Source organism: Chaetura pelagica, unplaced genomic scaffold (assembly GCF_000747805.2).
Source record: "Chaetura pelagica isolate M959 unplaced genomic scaffold, ChaPel_1.0 scaffold829, whole genome shotgun sequence".
Lineage (NCBI taxonomy): Eukaryota > Metazoa > Chordata > Aves > Apodiformes > Apodidae > Chaetura > Chaetura pelagica.
Window position 1 is genome coordinate 260,131 of NW_009954535.1, and position 16,982 is coordinate 277,112.

Sequence of the window (16,982 nt, forward strand, 5' to 3'; positions counted from 1 at the left end):
CAGCAGGAGTTTCCAGAGCTTCACAGCCCTGACATTTGCTTTGCTCCTGAAAAAGGGCAGAATATCAAACTCCAGCAAGCATTGTAAAAATAACTTCAGCGCCTGTCTCAGATATATGTTGGATGAAAGCTCAATTTGGGCCAAACATTCACTAAGTTGAAAGCCACCCCTTTTGTTTATCCTGCTTAGAAGTCCCTGCATCTCGTGAGAAAATTTACTTTCTCCTCATGGCTCTCCATTTCTCACCTTTATTACAGAAGGAGTCTTTCTGTAGCACTTGTTGGCCATGTGCTTCTGCCTAACCTGTTTATGAAGCTCATCAGCTGGGGAGAAAGTACCAAACCTTACAAATAAATTGATGATTTTCCTAATAGGGTAAAAGTTCCTCATCCTCTGTACTTGATCAGAGAAATAAATACAGATATTCTTATTAGGGTACTTCCAGTTTTCAATAAGCAGAACAGTTCAAGACAAGACAATTCAAGGAAGATCCATCTTCTTTTTTTTAGCTTTCTTTTTTGAGGAGTGTCTAACTTACTATATACCATTATTTGTTTTAATTTGTAGCATTCACTAGTTTATCCCAGTTCCTCACCCAGTCTTGTGCTGTTAGCCAGTCCTGGTGACTGTCCAGTGGCTGCTCTTCAAGCTTTTAATAGACCACAGAAGAAAGGTACTGCAAGAGCAGAATTTGAAGCCTTCTGGTTTTCATTTCCAGAAACATCCATGTGTTCAGACTGTTTTTGCTTGTACTTACCAACAAACCCTCTGATTATTTTTCAATACATCTGTTACAACCTCTGCCTGTGCTGGCAGTAGTTTGAAGTTCTGTGCAATATTTTGCAGGCTGCCATCAAAAAGAATTAACCTAAGCTCATAGAAATGAGTTGATCCCTTGCTTGATCATAGACACGGCTGCTCTCCCTGGGAGTTGATCCTAGTTTTGGTCTTAAAAAAATCTGGGTTGCATGAGGGGCTGATGTAGTGGGTTGAGTTCCACAGGCAGCTCCTCTACCCCTGCAGCTTTATGCTGCTGACAATCTCCTGGTTTCCTCTGGAACCCAGAGGCGTGTAATCCAGACACTGTAAGGTGCTGAAACTGAAGGTCTGGGCCCGTGGAAGTGCAGTGTGTGTAACACGCTCCTGTGCCAGTGAAGGAGGAGGGCTCAGTGCAGCAGGCGGGCGGCAGCGCCGCTCCAGAGCCCAGCTCAGCAGTTGCAGGGAGAGCCCCGGGCAAGGAGCCCCCTGGGGCACTGAATTCTCTGAGAATATACAGGGACACTGGATTTGAGCTCTGTCCTGCACATCATCATCTGGGGAAATTCAGCTGAGCGTCCCACAGCTGAAGTTGGGGCAAGATACACATAGCCCAAGGGTTCCATGAGCTGCTGCTGGCTGTGAGCTCCAGGCACAGCACGGGTGCAGTGTCCAGGGCAGGGGAAGTGAAGTTTTAGATGGCTCTGAAGGACAACAGATCCTTTGCCTGCCAGATCCCTGGTTAGAAACACTTTTGTCTTCACTTACTGGAAGGAGTCCATCACCAATGCCACAAAAAGCCAGCAGAGATGCAGTGTTTGCTTGTTACTTGTTTTGTCCTGTGGGCTGCCAGGCCATTGGGTGGAGTAGGAGGAAATGCCTGGTCAGATGAGGCTGAGCCTGAGGCAGACTTTGGGAGGTTTCCTGCCAGGTCCTCCATGCTGGAGCTGAAGGGCAGCAGGAGCTGGGATGGAGTGGGGGATGGCAGAGCCTTTCTGTGCTGTAGGAGAGCAGACACAAGAGGAAGTGCTGGGTTGAAATGGGAAGAGACAGCTGCTCTCTTACGCTGCTGCAGTAAATCCATCCTTGGAACTCCTTTTATAAATGTTTTTATCCATTCTTTATTACAGTCCTGAAGAAATGCAACCATTTCTCTGGCTTGTGTTTGGCCTTTCTTCTAGTTTTCTTGTTTTTTCATAACCAGAACCTGCTACTTTGCTGCCCTGTAGAAGTACTGCAAGTGTCAGGGCATTCATTTCAGAGCAACAAAACCTGCAGACAGCTGAAGGGAATATCAAGGTGTCTCTCTGTGGTTGAGGAGCAAGTGGAAGGAGTAACACAGCATAATAAGTGTAAAGTACATTAATGAGGACATATATTTCTTTAATACTAGTTTACATATTATAAGACTTTCAACTGATGTACCTTCCTGCATGTCAATATATGAAGAAGTGGAAAATGTCACCTATTCCACCTGTCTCCCCAGGCTCCTTCCTGCTGTGTTGTGTCCACTTTTTGCTTTCTTTAGCACTTTCTAGTAAATTACCTTGGCCCTTTCACCTAGAAGCTGTGGTTTTGCCTCTCTTTCAATCCAGCAAAAATGAGCTTAAAAATAAAGCTTCCATAAATCTTGTCTTGCTGCAAAGCCAGCACATGGCAGTGGCTGTGCTGATGAAGTGGAGGTGGGAATACCCTGCAGTGGTGTGCACTACATCACCATGTTTACAGGCAAAAATACCCTCTGGGGCTACCTCCTGAAGTGGGGACATGGCTGGGTTTATTCTCATTAACACTAATGGAAGTGGTGTGAGGTGCTCTGGAGATGGGCACCCTTATGTGTGTTTCCTACTGAGCCATCTTGTACATCTTGTACACCTCCCTGCTCTGCTTCTGTAGCAGGAGGTGTTCAGAGGTGGTACATGGTTAGACTCATGATGATGGTCTCTTGCTTAAAAGGAAATGGTGAGTTTCCTGTTTTACTACATCCAAACTTACAGAGTATGTTGGGCTGATTGGCCCAAAGTGCATGTCACTTCTTCATAGTGAAAAAGCCTGCAAGGCAAAGGGCTTGCTGAAATGCTACTGCATTTTGGGTGACGTTTCCATCTCATTGGAAGGTGATTTGCACTGCTAGGTAAGGGTGAGGATTCAGTGACAAGCTTTGCATCTCTGCTGAAAAATTAACAAAGTAAGGAACTAGGACTGCTGGGCTCCTGTCAGGGCTGGATCAGGTGCAGTTAGAAATAGTGTCTGGTGTGCTGAAACCATTCAGGTGCACTGTAATTAAGAATTCAAATAAGAAAACCTGGGTGTGTGGCTAAAACCTGGCCAGCCACCTTGGCAAAAGAGAACTCATTTCAGCTGGATGACAACTGGCCAGCAGCTGAAGATTTAAACCCTGCCAGTGGCACCTACAACTGGATCCTTGTGAACATGACTTTGTCTTTGCTGATTTTAAAGGTGTGTGATTCACATAGTGAGATAAAGACATAAGGATTTCATAGTTTAACACACAGTCCTGTAGCTCCTCATTGACAGTCTCCTCACACGTTGTCCAAGGGGTGAGAGTTGCAGGCTGCATGTCAGCAACAGCAGCAGGATATTGGAGTAGTGTTAAAAAGTACATCTCTCCCCAGTAAGCAAACCTCATACGTCAGGTGATGAACTGGGGTTGGCTTTGGAAGTTGGAAGGTCAGAAGCAGATGTGGGTAGTTCACCTTTAGCAGATCAAAATAGGGAAAAAAATCCAACCACCTTCCAAATCACCCTAAGTCCAAATATCCCAGCTTTTTGACTGGTTCTGTTTTGTGGGGCTTTCTTACAGTCTGCATAAAGCTTTCATTTGAAAAGCTGCAGGTATTTTGTATGTCTGAGGCAGCAACCACTGCAGTACTTCAGGGGAAGGTAGCTGTGCAGGGCTGAATCCTTCTGAGTGCTGAGAGGGCTGGTGCAGCCAGCTGACCTGCGCTGCTCACTTGCCTGAAGTGCTGCAGGGACAAGAAGTCTCTCCCTACATTACTTTTTTCTCACCCTCTGAGCAACAAGCAGTGCTTGCAGAAGGCTGCCCATTTTAATTTGTATCGTGAAAGGAGTATTTTTTATTCTGTTATTTTCAGGCCTTAAATAAGCAGTGAGAAAGGTACCAGTTACTTTGATTTAGCTTTTTGAAGAGCAGGGTGCCAGACAATATATGTGATGCCTTTGATTTTCTGCTGCAGCTCTGTGCTACCTTGGAGTGATAGTAATGATGCCGTAGCAGCCTGGCTCCTGTTTGTCTGCTCTGTGAGTAAAGAGGTACTCCATCAAAATGATTTATCTGGAATAAAAGTGGTATGAAAGGAGAATGAGACAGTAGGCTTTATTTCCTACCTGTATAGGCTAGCGATAATTGAGAGGAAGAGGAAAAATGATACTTGTAATTTCTAACTCTTGCTCAGCTGCATTTTTGAAAGATACCTTTAACTCATACCTTTATCTCATAAAATACCAGTGTATCTCCCTCTCATAAAGAGATTGAGTGAAAATATGTGGCATGTATTTTTTTTGCCTACACTGAAGTGCCTTCAGGCAACAGAAATCTCCCAGGCTTGCCATGTGTTACAGGCTTTCTGATTAGTTTTTTTTCTTTGACTTGATACCTCATGTATGGGTTGCCTCAAGCAAACTCTTGCAAGAGATTCTCTGTATAGAACCCGTTTATGTGCCCTGCAAAGAGAAAGAGAGGGAGGCTGTGTAAATTATTTCACTTTGGAGGAGTCAGTGCTCTATCTCCGCATGTCTGCGGCTCCAAGTTTTTTTACACAGGATCTTTGTCATTCCAGAAGAGTTGAAAACATTCCAGGAAGCACCAGGCAGAGCGTAGAAGCTGTAGAAGTTACAAATGAACTTGCAGATGATACTCTCTTTCCACTGCACCCATGCTCATCTGCTGTGATGTTCTTGTGTGGTCCCTTCCTGCGGGTGATGTTTCCTTGGCTGGAAATCAATGTAGCATTTCAACATCATCATCTAACTTGGCTCCAAGTGGGACAAAGTAGTGTGGTCCTTGCCATACTTGCTGCTCTCTGCTTGCAGTTAAACTGCAGCTGGCACTCTGCTGAACTGCACAAACAGGAGAAATACTGAGAGTAGAAACACTTGCCCAGGAGGGCAAGGCTGAACATAGACAAGGTCCTGGAGGCTTCCTCATGCTGGCACCCCCAGGTGAAGCAGCCAGTGTCCTGTGCCTGCTGCGTAGTCTGTCTGGTCCTGATCCATTCCTTAACCAGGTTTTTATGAATGCTGGGTACAGGGATACATGCTGCTGTGGAACTAGAGAAAAGAAATTAAAAACTGGGCTGTGGAGAAGTAATGAGGAGAAGTAAGCCTTGTGGAGCTGGCCAATGACACTCCATGTCAGAGACTTACAGAAATCAGTCCTGCAGAGATCTGCCACTGATTGGTACCAATGTTGCTTTTCTGAGAGCAGACAATGCTACAAAACAAAATCAATATCACACTGACCACGGGATCCTTGTACATTGGCCCTAATGCCACTTAATGGAATAAGAGTTAGAAGAGCAGTGCAATTTAGACACCTTCCATAAAGCCATTACATTCCAGGCTGATGTGTTCCCCATTTTAAAAGGTTTGTGCTATTCTTCACATATTTTTCTTCATTATATTTTCCTAGCAAGCAAAACCACCATTTCAGTTTACCATTCCTGCAGCTCAGCAGAAAGCCTGTTAGTTGATGCTTGCTCCCAGGACTGGCAGTTAGCACATCAAACACCCTTTCCACCAGAATTGGTGGAAAGATCATCTCCCATGCAAAGAGTGACCACTGCCTGGTAGTGAGGTGATGGAGAGTACACCCCAAGTATTTATCTTCATGCAAATAATTAAAACTAATGCTGACATTTGAATTCTGTGCACTCTTTTTTACCTGAAAGTACAAATAAATGATTAGCAATTGCCATAAATATCTTACACTGTGTCATGAGAACAAATGCACAGAATTACATAATGGCCAAGTCTACTTGTTCTAAAAATGTTATTAAATATAGCAAATGTACAGATCAAAACAGACATGCATGTTTTCCCAGCTCAGTGGGAAGATCAGTGTAGAGTGTGAGACTTCATGGCAAGAGGTTTAGAGCAGACTAGACATACCAGCAAATTCCATCAGGCAAGCCTGGCTCCATATTGAAGGACCTGTTTCTGATAAACCCAGCTATTGTGTATGTGAAGATGATTTGAAACAGCAAATCTTTACATGAAAATATAGATCTATTGTAAGTAGGTGCAGTGCATCTAGCCTTCTGTAGGACATCAACATTCTGTAGCTCATGGCAGATGAAGCCCAACGGGAAGGAGAGCCATGGACTCCTCTGGACAGCCTTAAAGCCATTAAAGCTGAGCCTCTGTCCATACTGCCCCCACACTGCAGGATGTCACTGAAGGTGTCGTGTCTGATTTGTGGAATATTCAGGGCCATTTCTGTTGGGCTCATTCATTTCAGCCCCAGAAAACTGGGTACTGAAGGTCTGGTTTGTACATACAAGAACTTACCTTGGGTGCCTCTGTTGCACTTTCTGTTACTAATTTGCTCCAAATCAAAGTCTGTCCCCATCAGGCAGGCCAATGATAAATGCTGCTTTTCAGGTCATCTGACGTGAGCTTGTCTATTCTTGTCATACCCTATTAGTTCTAAATTTACTGCAGTCAGCCTCTCAAAGGGCACATCATTGCAGTAATTAATTCTACTGCAGCTAATTTAGGGAAGTGGAAGACTAAGCCTCTGTTCTAAAATAAACAGAAAACACATTGTCTCTGGAAAGAAGCATTGGGATCCTTACTGGAAACATTCTAAATATAGAACTTTTCAGCTAGAGCTGTATTCCACCAAAGTAATTAGGAATGCAAGCTTATTAGAGCTGTCTTTAGATTGCTGATATTTCTGTTTGGGAAAGCAGCATGGCCCAGGGGGAGAGGAATTGAACTGGGACACAGAAAAACCTGCCCTCAGTTCTTGGCAGTTCCACAGGTTTGAGAGAGTCATTCTTCATTCTGGGAACTCACATCAGAGCTCCCCTACTTGTTCCAGAGACAAGATACACTGTCTAATATGATCTATACTTCACTGTTATACTAATATTCCACCTATCTAATTACTCTAGGGCCTGTGATTCACAACATTTGAAAATTAGGAATTGTGAGGGAGAGTCTACAAACCACCTTGTGCTTGAGTCTGTTGCCTAGACACAGGTGTGCAGAACCAGCTGAGATGTTTTAGGGTGTCCCACTTGCACTCCAGCTGCTGCCTCAGGAGGGTGTAGGTCTCCCACTAGTCTAATAGATTTGAAAGTTTTGTGAGGATATCTTTAATCCTTGATGGCACACTGAGTTTAAGATCCTTGTAACAGCATGAATGCAGTTACACTTAATACAACATGTGAAAAGTGTGTATAAATGTTTGGTACTTGAAATATTAACACATTTGCCTTACAGAGTTGTCTGGGCTTCCTCTAGCCTCTAAACCAAAGTTTACAAGTGACTTTGAACAGCCCAGGTATATAGATCAGAAGGTACAGAGCTGGCTGCAGTTGTACATTCCTGACTTTTCTGTAAGTGCCCAGCTCTGCAAGTTGCTGATCAGCTTCTGCAGACACTAAGAGGAAGCAGAGGGGATGCCCCCTTGGGAGGCACTTAGCAGCATGCAGTGTGAAGCTCTGCTTTCACAAGTGATTGCATTAAAATTTTCTTCACGTATACTTGCATCTGAATACCCCTGTATTAATATTTCACATAAGTATAACTATTTCATGGCAAACTGGAGAGAAAAGGGTGGTTTTATTTGGTTTCTGCCAGTTTGCAAGGAGAAATATACTGAGTCTGAAGAAGTTACCTTCCCCTTCCCTTCCTCTCAGAAAAGCCATAAGGGTCAAAACCTAATTTTCTATTCAGGGAAGGCTGCAGTTTCTAGGTTGCATAAATGGCTTTGGTAGGACCATTTAATAACTGTAAGTCAAGTGGCTCCTGGTGGGTCCCTTCTCATTGCCTTGAGCATCTCCAGATGGAAACCTCAGCCCAGGTGCCGGGTCCTATCCCCCATGGGGCTGAGGCCTCCCCTGTGTCACCTGAGTTTCCCACAGTGAATCCAGCTCAAACTGCTCAGGCAGCTGGAACAGGACAGGACAGCCCAGTCCTCCACTGCAATGATCATGAGGGAGGTTTGCCTCGTAGCAACAACTGCTTGCTGTCTTCTGTGCAGTCTGGAAGTTGGATGATTTAATCTAATAATGAAAGGATTTACTTTATTGATTATGCAGAGATTTCTGTGTTCAGAATGCTTCAGCACTCCTTAAGGAACAAGTGCGTTTGTGATTTATTTCATTGTAATTTTTCATCTGTGCTTGTTAAAAATGCATGTGCTGGTACATGTAGTCCTCCAGTGAGAGCCCTGTCCCAGATTCCAGCAGCAAGAGCAGCCTCCAGCCACCTCGGGCAGGAGCTGCACCAAGGGTTGCCCTGGGCTGGGACCTGGTGTAAAGAAACTGCCTCCACAAAAGGCAGGACCAGGCACAGGAAGGGCCAGCTCCTCTTGGCAGGAGCTGGTGGCAAACAGCACAGCACTAGTGATGCTGCAGCATTCCCCAGTGATGAAATGATGTGGATATGCAATAAGCAGCTTTGAAATGTATCAGCTTGCTGTTTCTATGATGCAAAGCTGCAGAGGACCATCCTGCAGAGAGACAGCTCAGACTTGGTGCTAGTCTGCAACTTTTATGAGAGCTGGCAGAGTTTCTATGGGATTCAGTTCAAGCTGGCCTCAGCATAAAGGCAGTTACAGAATGTCTTCACTGGGCAATGCCATGATTTTGTTTTAATGGAAAAAGCTGAGCATTTCCAAATGAAGACCTTTCCTTGAGTTCTACCAGAAATCAAGAAATTGATTGTAAAAATGTGAATATTGTACAATGAACAAATAAGTAATTGCATGTATCTCTGCATCTGTGTGCACAGAGAAAAAATATCTGTAAGTGGACATAAGAACCAGAAGAAACTTAATTTTAAATTTACTCTGTTCAAGCAGAGATACGTCTGATCTTTCCTTCACCCCTCCTAGCTGAGACTGAGTAAGGTCTCAGAAAAACAAGTTTCACAGGATCAGAATCACTGATAGCAAGGCTTCCTCATGCTGTGTAGTTACCATGGATGCCAAGCTGGGATGGATGCATGAAATGAGAAAGAATGCCCTTCAGCTCTGGGGTGGCTTTGTGGGAGTGCTGCAAATCCTGGTATCACTGACTCTGATGAAACACAATGCTGGAGTTGAAAAAGGTATCTCCATGTTATTTATGAAAGGTGATGATTATATGTGTGTATGTAATACGCTACAAAACTGCCAAGACACAAAAGCTGCAAAATGGCACTTTGGTTGACAAAGTGGATTTCTTTTTTAATTTTCCAGAGCTCTTTACCTTTGTGCTGGTGCCTGATTCCTGCAGGCATTGTCAGGACAGCACCAAACAGTGTCTTTCTGATCCAAGAAACAAATGGCTGTAGGTTTTCTGTACCTTTTAAAAGCCTTTTTTAGGAGTGCTCTGAAAAGAATACACAGCATAAACTGTGTGGGAGGAGTTAATATGTGTATTTCTCTCAGAAGCTAGATTTTCTTTTCAGTGCAGGAACACAAAGTATGTGGGCAGAAGAGTGGGGAAAGAGGTCAATGGAGCAGTACCCCTTCAAAATGTTGTGCCCAGGCCTTGGAGAGTGAGATGGCAGATGTTCAGAAACAGCAGAGTGGATCTCTTTCCATTTTCACTGGGGTAAAAATTAATCATAACCCTTCTACAACTGTGGATGCTCTTGTTCACACTAAAATAATGCAGAGATGAGATGCAGGAACGAACTGAAGGCCACTGTTAAGTGTTAGTGTTCCTACTGCTTTACAATTAAATTGTATTGTAAGGCTTAGAAGCTGAAGGCTGAGCTGTGGGTAACAATGGGAGTGGAAGATAAAACACTTCACAGGGTGTGCCAGTATAGTCTGCTTTGCTAGTGAATTCCTATTTACTGCCATGGATGTGTCATAAGAAGCAAACATGAATCTTTTAATAATGATATCAAGGACAAGATAAGGGTCACATTCTGTTCTCATTAATGGTAATTTAGTCTGAAAGTCATTCTAGTGCTAATTGATTTTACCTGGCTGTACATAAAACCAGAACGGCATTCTTCCCTCTTTTGGACTAACAGTGTTTTTTTTTCCTAGCATGTTTCTGCTGACTGCAGTGGGTGTTGGGGGGAGCCCAGCTCTGCCCTGTGTGTGGCTGAGGGGCCAGATCCAGCACTTGCCCCTTCCCAGCCCAGGGCAGAGTCCTGGCAGGGGCTTTGGCCGTAGGGTTGGTCACTGTTGGTGGCCGCAGCAGCTCCCACCTGGACCTCAGGAGTCTTCCTGGGGTGCTGGCACTTGGTGGAGAGTTTTCTATTCAAGTCTCTCCTCAGGCTTTATTCCTGCTCTCCCCTGTCATGTAATTCCAGGAGTTGAATTAATTTTTCATAAAGTCTTGCTCAGTAAGTTCTGTTGTTGCACGCAAATGCTGCTTACTTCTTCTCAGTAAGTATTTGGATTTTTTTTAAAGTTGGAACATTTTGCACTGCTGATGACTGACACTTGTGCTTGGTCAGTCCAGAATTTGAGCTGTGATTTGAAGGCTGCTCCCTGCGAGGGCAGTGGTTACTGGGCAGGTGTCTGTCACAGTCAGGAGGGCACAGCACCACGGTGCACAGTTTGCAAACAGACAGATGGATTCTCTACTTGTGAAAATGGGTGAAGGTGCCTGTAATTGAACAATATTTCTACTGGAATTTTTCTAGTGTAAAATGACATTGTTTACTAGCTTCCTAGTTAGTGATTGGGAGGTGGTATGGAAGATTTGGTATGTCCCTTCAACTTCTAAAAGTAAATACTGATTTCACAACAAAACCCAAGATTTCAGAAAGAGCCACTAAATCTGTGGTCGTTGGAAAATATCTCATTCTCCAGATCTGGAGTATTCCTTCCAGTGAGTAAGAATTACTCATTCTCCCTCCAGGTGCCTCAGACATATTCTCCATCTTCTTGATGTTCAGTCTGACAAATCTGCAGGGTTTTATTAAGTACAGTGTAACTTCGTGTTGAAGTAATCAGTTCTTACTTAGCTTTTTTTTTTATATACTCCTTAGATGTCTTTCTGCATAACTGCTGTTCTAGATTGTTCTTCAGCTACCAGAAACGCAGATGCTCTTGACTGAACCTGCAAAGGGCTTTCAGTGTTGATTGCAGAAACTAGAGAGGGGCTGGAAACAGACCTGTAGGGCCTGTGTCCAGTAGAAACACCATTCTATGCATGTGTTACCAAAATTATTAGGTATCCAGGATCTATCTATTGCAATATCCAAGACACTAACCTTGTGCTTTTCTCTGCTGCTTAGGACAGCAAGCTTTGCCCACTTGATCTTCCCCAGAGCTGGAGCTGTTGCTCTGTGCTCTGATGGCCTGAGTAAGCACCTGGGATGGAAGACAAGTGGGCAAGAGCTTCCCCAGGCTGAGAAAACAGTTATTCTCACATCTCCTTTCCTGGAGGAGTGATCCCAATTACTGATTGCTACAGAAAATTTAAGTGCCAACACCTCACTGTGCTTTAAAATAGAGCTCCCTGGTCACTGCTTTGAAGCAACACCTGCTGGCACTTCCCTTTAGGAAGGGAACAGTAGCCAGGAGCTGGCAGGGAGCTCCAGCATTCACCCATCCAGGACCTTTAAGGACTCAATGGCACTGCACAGTAGCTGCCTCTCTAACTGCACATTGCAGGAACACTGGAGGACCATTTTTCTCTGACAAATCTATGAAAGAGCCTCCCCTGCGTGGACAGTAAGAAATGGGAGTTCTGCCCAGACTTGGACTTACACGTCCTGATGCATCAAGAGTCTTGACATTTTTTTCACCTCATGCATTGATTGCTCTAATATTGTTTCTTATTCCCAAATCATACAGACTAAGGAGAGTCTGTGTGAGTGTGTCTGGGTGTGGACAGAGGAAGGAGAGAGGAGGATGTGATTTGGGCTGGTGGTTTGCCCCGGCAGGCAGCAGCAGTGGAGGTAGGGGAGCACCTTGGCTGGGCAGGGAGCTGGAGCACAACTGGGACAAGTGCAGAGTTTGTGTAACTGGGATCTGGAGACACTTGAGGTAGATTTGGAAGATTGTCAACGGGTCCCAAAAGCAGCATAGCAACAGCTACGTGGAACCTGTGCAGGGTGATTCAGCTTTCTACCTGGCAGCTTTTCCATATCCACAGTGCACCCTTCCCTGCAGTGTCTGTGTGGGTGCAGAGCTGGAAGTGCAGCCTCCCCTCAGCTCAGCATTTGTCTGCATTTGTCTGTTGTGCATTTGTCTGTAGAGCAGTGCAGCCCTTCCTCGTGGCCTGCTCTGCCCTAAAGTCAGCACTTCACAACCACCAAGGACTCTGCTTTTGGTGAAGCTGCAGTTCATTTTAATAATACTTTTCAATTGATAAGAGCAAGCTTTCACATGCTAATCCCTGCCTTTCTCAGTAAGCAGTCAAAGCCCAACTGTAGCAGAGCAGATAAAGATGGAGCAATAGTGGAGCCCCCTGCAAGATTCTCCAGAACCTGAGTTTGATGTTGCTTTGCCATGTGTGTCCACAATTGCTTTTGTTCTGTCCAACATGAGCCACCGAATGGACAAGCCACACTTAAAAATGAGTCTTTATAGCATGAGAGAAGGAGTCAGGATCTGTCCTGCAGCACTAGCAAGGGAACCTGTGACAGCCTAACATTGGGTCAGCTCCCACAGTTCACAAAGGGGCAAGCCATGTCTTCTGTTCACCACACAGGCTGTCTAATGCCTTTATTTATTTACAGCCTCTGAAACACTGTTGTCATTGCAACTGCTAAAAATTCTTTGTTTGAGCATGACCTTTGGCAGTGAGGTTCTGGAGGAGCCCTCTGGCCATCAGAGTAGGGATGCTGTAAATCCTTATTACAGATTTCCAACTGATACTTTTGAATAAACATTCTTTCCACCATAAAAATAAACAAAAATGCACTAAAAGTTCCTTGAATAGTATCTGACAGGATGTTTTGGAAAGTTCAGCTTGGTAGCTAAGCCATCTAACTTTAGACACTTAATTTAGTTAAGAATAATTAAGACAGGTTGCCAAGGAAGGCAGATGTTGTCAGCATACGCTCCTGGTGTAATTTCTTTCCTTTCTGTCACTGTCTGAGAAGCTTTTCCTTGATCTGGTTTAAGCAGGGTGGGAACACTTTCAGAGATGCCTCAGCAGGAGATCGAGAGGTGCCTCCTGGTGCTGCCTGTCTGGGGGGTGGCTGTGATGGCACACTCCTACCAAAGTGTGTGTCCACAGGCTGTTGCTGAGTCACAGTCACTGGGGACTTCACTTTTTATACTAAAGCGTGTAACTATGAAACACTCCTTTCTATTCTTTAAAGTCATAAATACCAGGTCTTTAAAATACTGCAAGGAAAAATCTGTAGCAGCAAAATAATTTTACAAACTAAGCTTAATTGGCTGATTTATAAAGGGTTCTAATTTCAAAAACTGGCATTAAGTAATGGTCACTCTTTCTTTTTCAGCGATCAGGTGGGGCCTTAGCTGTGCCTCTGTGTGCATTTCAAGGAACTGTCTCTCTTCAGGCCCCCACAGGGAAAACACTCTCTTTATCTACATACGAGGTAAGCACTGAAGGGCAAAAAATAACACCCACGTCCAAGAAAATTGAAGTATATCGATCTAAAAGTGTTGGTCACGAGCCAAACCCAGAGGATTCTCCTAATACATTTGCTGACACGAGTGTTAAAATTCATTTAGAGGTTCTGGAAATCTGTGACAATGAAGAGGCGTTGGATACTGTGTCAATCATCAGTAATATCAGCCAGTCCTCCACACAGGTAAGGTCTCCATCCTTACGTTACTCACGGAAAGAAAACAGGTTTGTCTCTTGTGATTTAGGGGAAAGTGCCTCCTACTCCCTCTTCATCCCATCGAACAATCCTGACAGTGATATTAACATATCCATTCCAGACACTGTCGAAGCTCATCGGCAGAACAGTAAAAAACAGCATATGGAAAGAGGTGGTTATCAGGAAGAAATTCAGATGTTGAATAAAGCATACAGGAAACGGGAAGAAGATGGCAGCAGCAACTAAAAGGCATTTCATCTAGACATGTAAGCTGACTTAACAGACCTTGCTCCTCTTGACTCGAGTGACACTGGCAAATACAGTGTCGACCTTTTTTTCCTAACATACAAATCAATTTCATTTGGGTGCATTGTTAAATGGATTAGAACTTCTAATGATATGTGGATGGGATTACAGCTTTGCATTATGAATTTCAAGTTATTTGTAGATCTATTTATTTGAGGAACACTTGTGTCTAAAAGGAATCCTAAATAGAGTTTTAAAAATGAGTTGTGGTTGCTTGTAGGCACTGGGTGTTCTGTCAGCAGAAATGAGGGAGCAGCTCCTCAGGTGTGAAGTGACAACAGTCTGGGCTGACTTGGAATTCTGCTGTTTATCTGAAAATCTGTAGCCCAAACCTAAGACTAGGTGGTTTAGTTGACAAAGTAGAGGATTAAAAGATACGTAAAGAGTTGAATTCTCTTCTGCTCCATACATGATTCATGTGTGATCCCTATGTAAATGGCCAATATTTAGACCTTTCAGTATGGGTGGCTGGAATGTAAGAATGCATGTTCTGTAAATATGACATTGTGAAGTTAAAGAGTGTCCTCATGGCTTGACATTTCTTTGATCAGATGTGGCAAGTGTTGGTTAATTTTATGCCACTTACTCTGAAGAGTCCTGTCTTTTGCCTCTGGGATCTCTGACCAAGTTAAGAAGTTCCCCAACCTTACAGAATATTGGCACTCACTCCAGATAAAGGCAGCATTTGGAATGTATGAAGAGCTAGGATGTGAAAAGTAATTTGAGTAATTCTTCATGTTTGAGTTGTCCCTAAGCAAGAAGTAGTTTTACATCATCATCTTCCTCCTCAAGGCCCATATGAAGCCAGTACTTTTTCAGCACAGCCACGAGAGTGGGTGTAGCTTGCAGGTGGTTGCAGGAGCCCCAGTGGCTCACAGCAAGACCACAAATGTATTTTTCTGCCATATATATTCTGTCAGTAAATCTGTCATCACTCCTCTTTGGGTGGACCCTCAGGCTTTAGATGTGAGTCAGGAGCTGGGGGTGGCCACTGATTTGTGAGTCCTTAGGAGAGGGGGAAGGAGCTGTTCAAGAAAAAAGTTGTGATGGAGGATGCAGTCCATCACAACCTGAGTTTGGCCAGGAGTTTGGTTTCCCTGCAGGTGATCTAGACTAGGTTAACAGGATTACATGCTTGTGTGCTAATCTGTGATGGAAATATTTACAAAGGATTAAAATTTGGAGGCATTTAAATTCTGCACAGCTGTGACCCAGAGCTTGACCTAATTGTAGTGTTGTCCTGCTGCTGTAATAAAACATACATTTTATTTAATGAGTCTGTAAATTTGATAATGTACAAATGTCTGATTATTTTATTTTTTGCTCTAAATGACTTACATCATTAAAAAATGTAAAGTGCCTGAAAACCCAAGTTGTAATTATTGAGTAGATACCAGCTCCTTGTGCAGAGCACCAGAAAACTTGCTCTGTGAGAAAATGTGCTTCTGGTTTGTTTATTCACATTAAGGTCTCTGCAGTTATCATGAATTCAATCTGCATGAAATGTTGCTTGGACTTGATTTTTAAAACAGTTCTGCTATCATTGTTTTTAAGGAAAAATATGTTCTTCCTCCTGTGTTGTTTTTCCTCTGTCTGACCTTTCCCTGTAGCTCAGTGGTAGTTTGGCATTTGAGGGCAAAGTGTTTGTCAGTGGCCGTTGGAAGGTGACTTGAAAGAGACCTTGGATCTGTTCAGACACCACAGAGACCCCTGGGAAATAATCCCTGGGAAAACGTGACTTGGATCAGTGCCTGGGCTTCCCTGCTCTGAGGTCGTGGGTTTTTGGAAAATGCAGAGGATAGAAAACAAGAAACTGGGAAAAATAATGTTAGAGATAATCTTTGGTAAGCAGTACATGCAGTGGGTCAGAGCTGCAGCTCAGCAGCACCCACGTACGCCGAGAGGGACGTTACATTAACAGAATTATAAGGAAAAAAAATCTGTAATAAGCAGAGCCAGGCCCTCAGATCCCAAATGTCTCAAAGGATTGTGCTTCTTGAAATAAAAGGGAGAGCCAGGTGCTGAAATATTATATATTATTTCAAAATATGGTAATTTTTTAAAAAATAATAAATGTTACCTGTGCGTTATTTTACCAGTATAGATTTGGGATTGATGTGTAGATACTGGAACTTGATCTCAGTTCCCAGTGCGTATCACTGTGACGGTGTCCAAGATGAGGCCTTGAGTGTTATTTTCTTCTCTCTTAATGAATATTCCAGATTTAGATGTCTCAGAGCAGAATAAATCCTGCTTGTCTAGACTCGACCAACAGCTCCTACAAGAATTATGGTGCCCATATCTGAATCCCCCTGTACGTTGTGCGCTCTGTGTTTTATAGAACAAGTTGTAAAGCCCTGCAGCCTTTGCACAGGTAAGTTTTGACTTCACTGAGCGGACTGGGAGCTGAACGTGGGATCTCCTGCTGTGTCTCCTTCTCAGCGCTTGCCCGGCAAGTTTTGCGTTTCCTCATTGGGAATTTGACTTCGAGGAACCTCGCTGGAAGGAGAACCCCATGTTCTGCGCGGTGTGAGGGAGCGGCAGGGTGGGCCCGTGGTGTGCGGGGGTCACTGGGCTGCGGGAGCGGCTGGGGAGCGGGTCATGCCCCCCGCGGTGTGTGCCCTGCTGGCTCTGCCCCGCAGCACTGGAGCTGCTAATTGCCCCCATTTATATTCGCCCACAGGCAAACCCGCCTGCGTGGGGCGATCCCGTGCCACGGACACGAAGGCTCAGCCCGGAGCCACGGGGTGTTTCCCACCCGCTGCATCCCTTGGGATGGGCTTGTTTGGCCTGCGCAGGTGTGGCAGGACGGCCGGTCTGCTGCACGGGGAGGCGATATGGGCTGAGGATGGAGAGCAGCGGGCAGTGTTTCCCGGGAATGCAGCGGCAGCCCGAGGCGGGGCAGGCAGCGCCCGACTCCGTGCGGGGCGGGCGGGCGGGAGCGGGGCTCGAAC

General features: G+C 44.5%; 1 protein-coding gene across 1 annotated transcript in view; it reads left to right on the forward strand.

Moving 5' to 3' along the window:
* GPR149 (G protein-coupled receptor 149) overlaps nt 1–13,968 on the forward strand; it is a 20,934-nt gene extending 6,966 nt beyond the window's left edge. The window contains exon 5 of the mRNA XM_010004735.1: nt 13,396–13,968. Within this exon, the coding sequence (XP_010003037.1) occupies nt 13,396–13,968 (573 nt within the window). The remainder of the gene's footprint in view (nt 1–13,395) is intronic.
* Nucleotides 13,969–16,982: the final 3,014 nt, after the last annotated feature.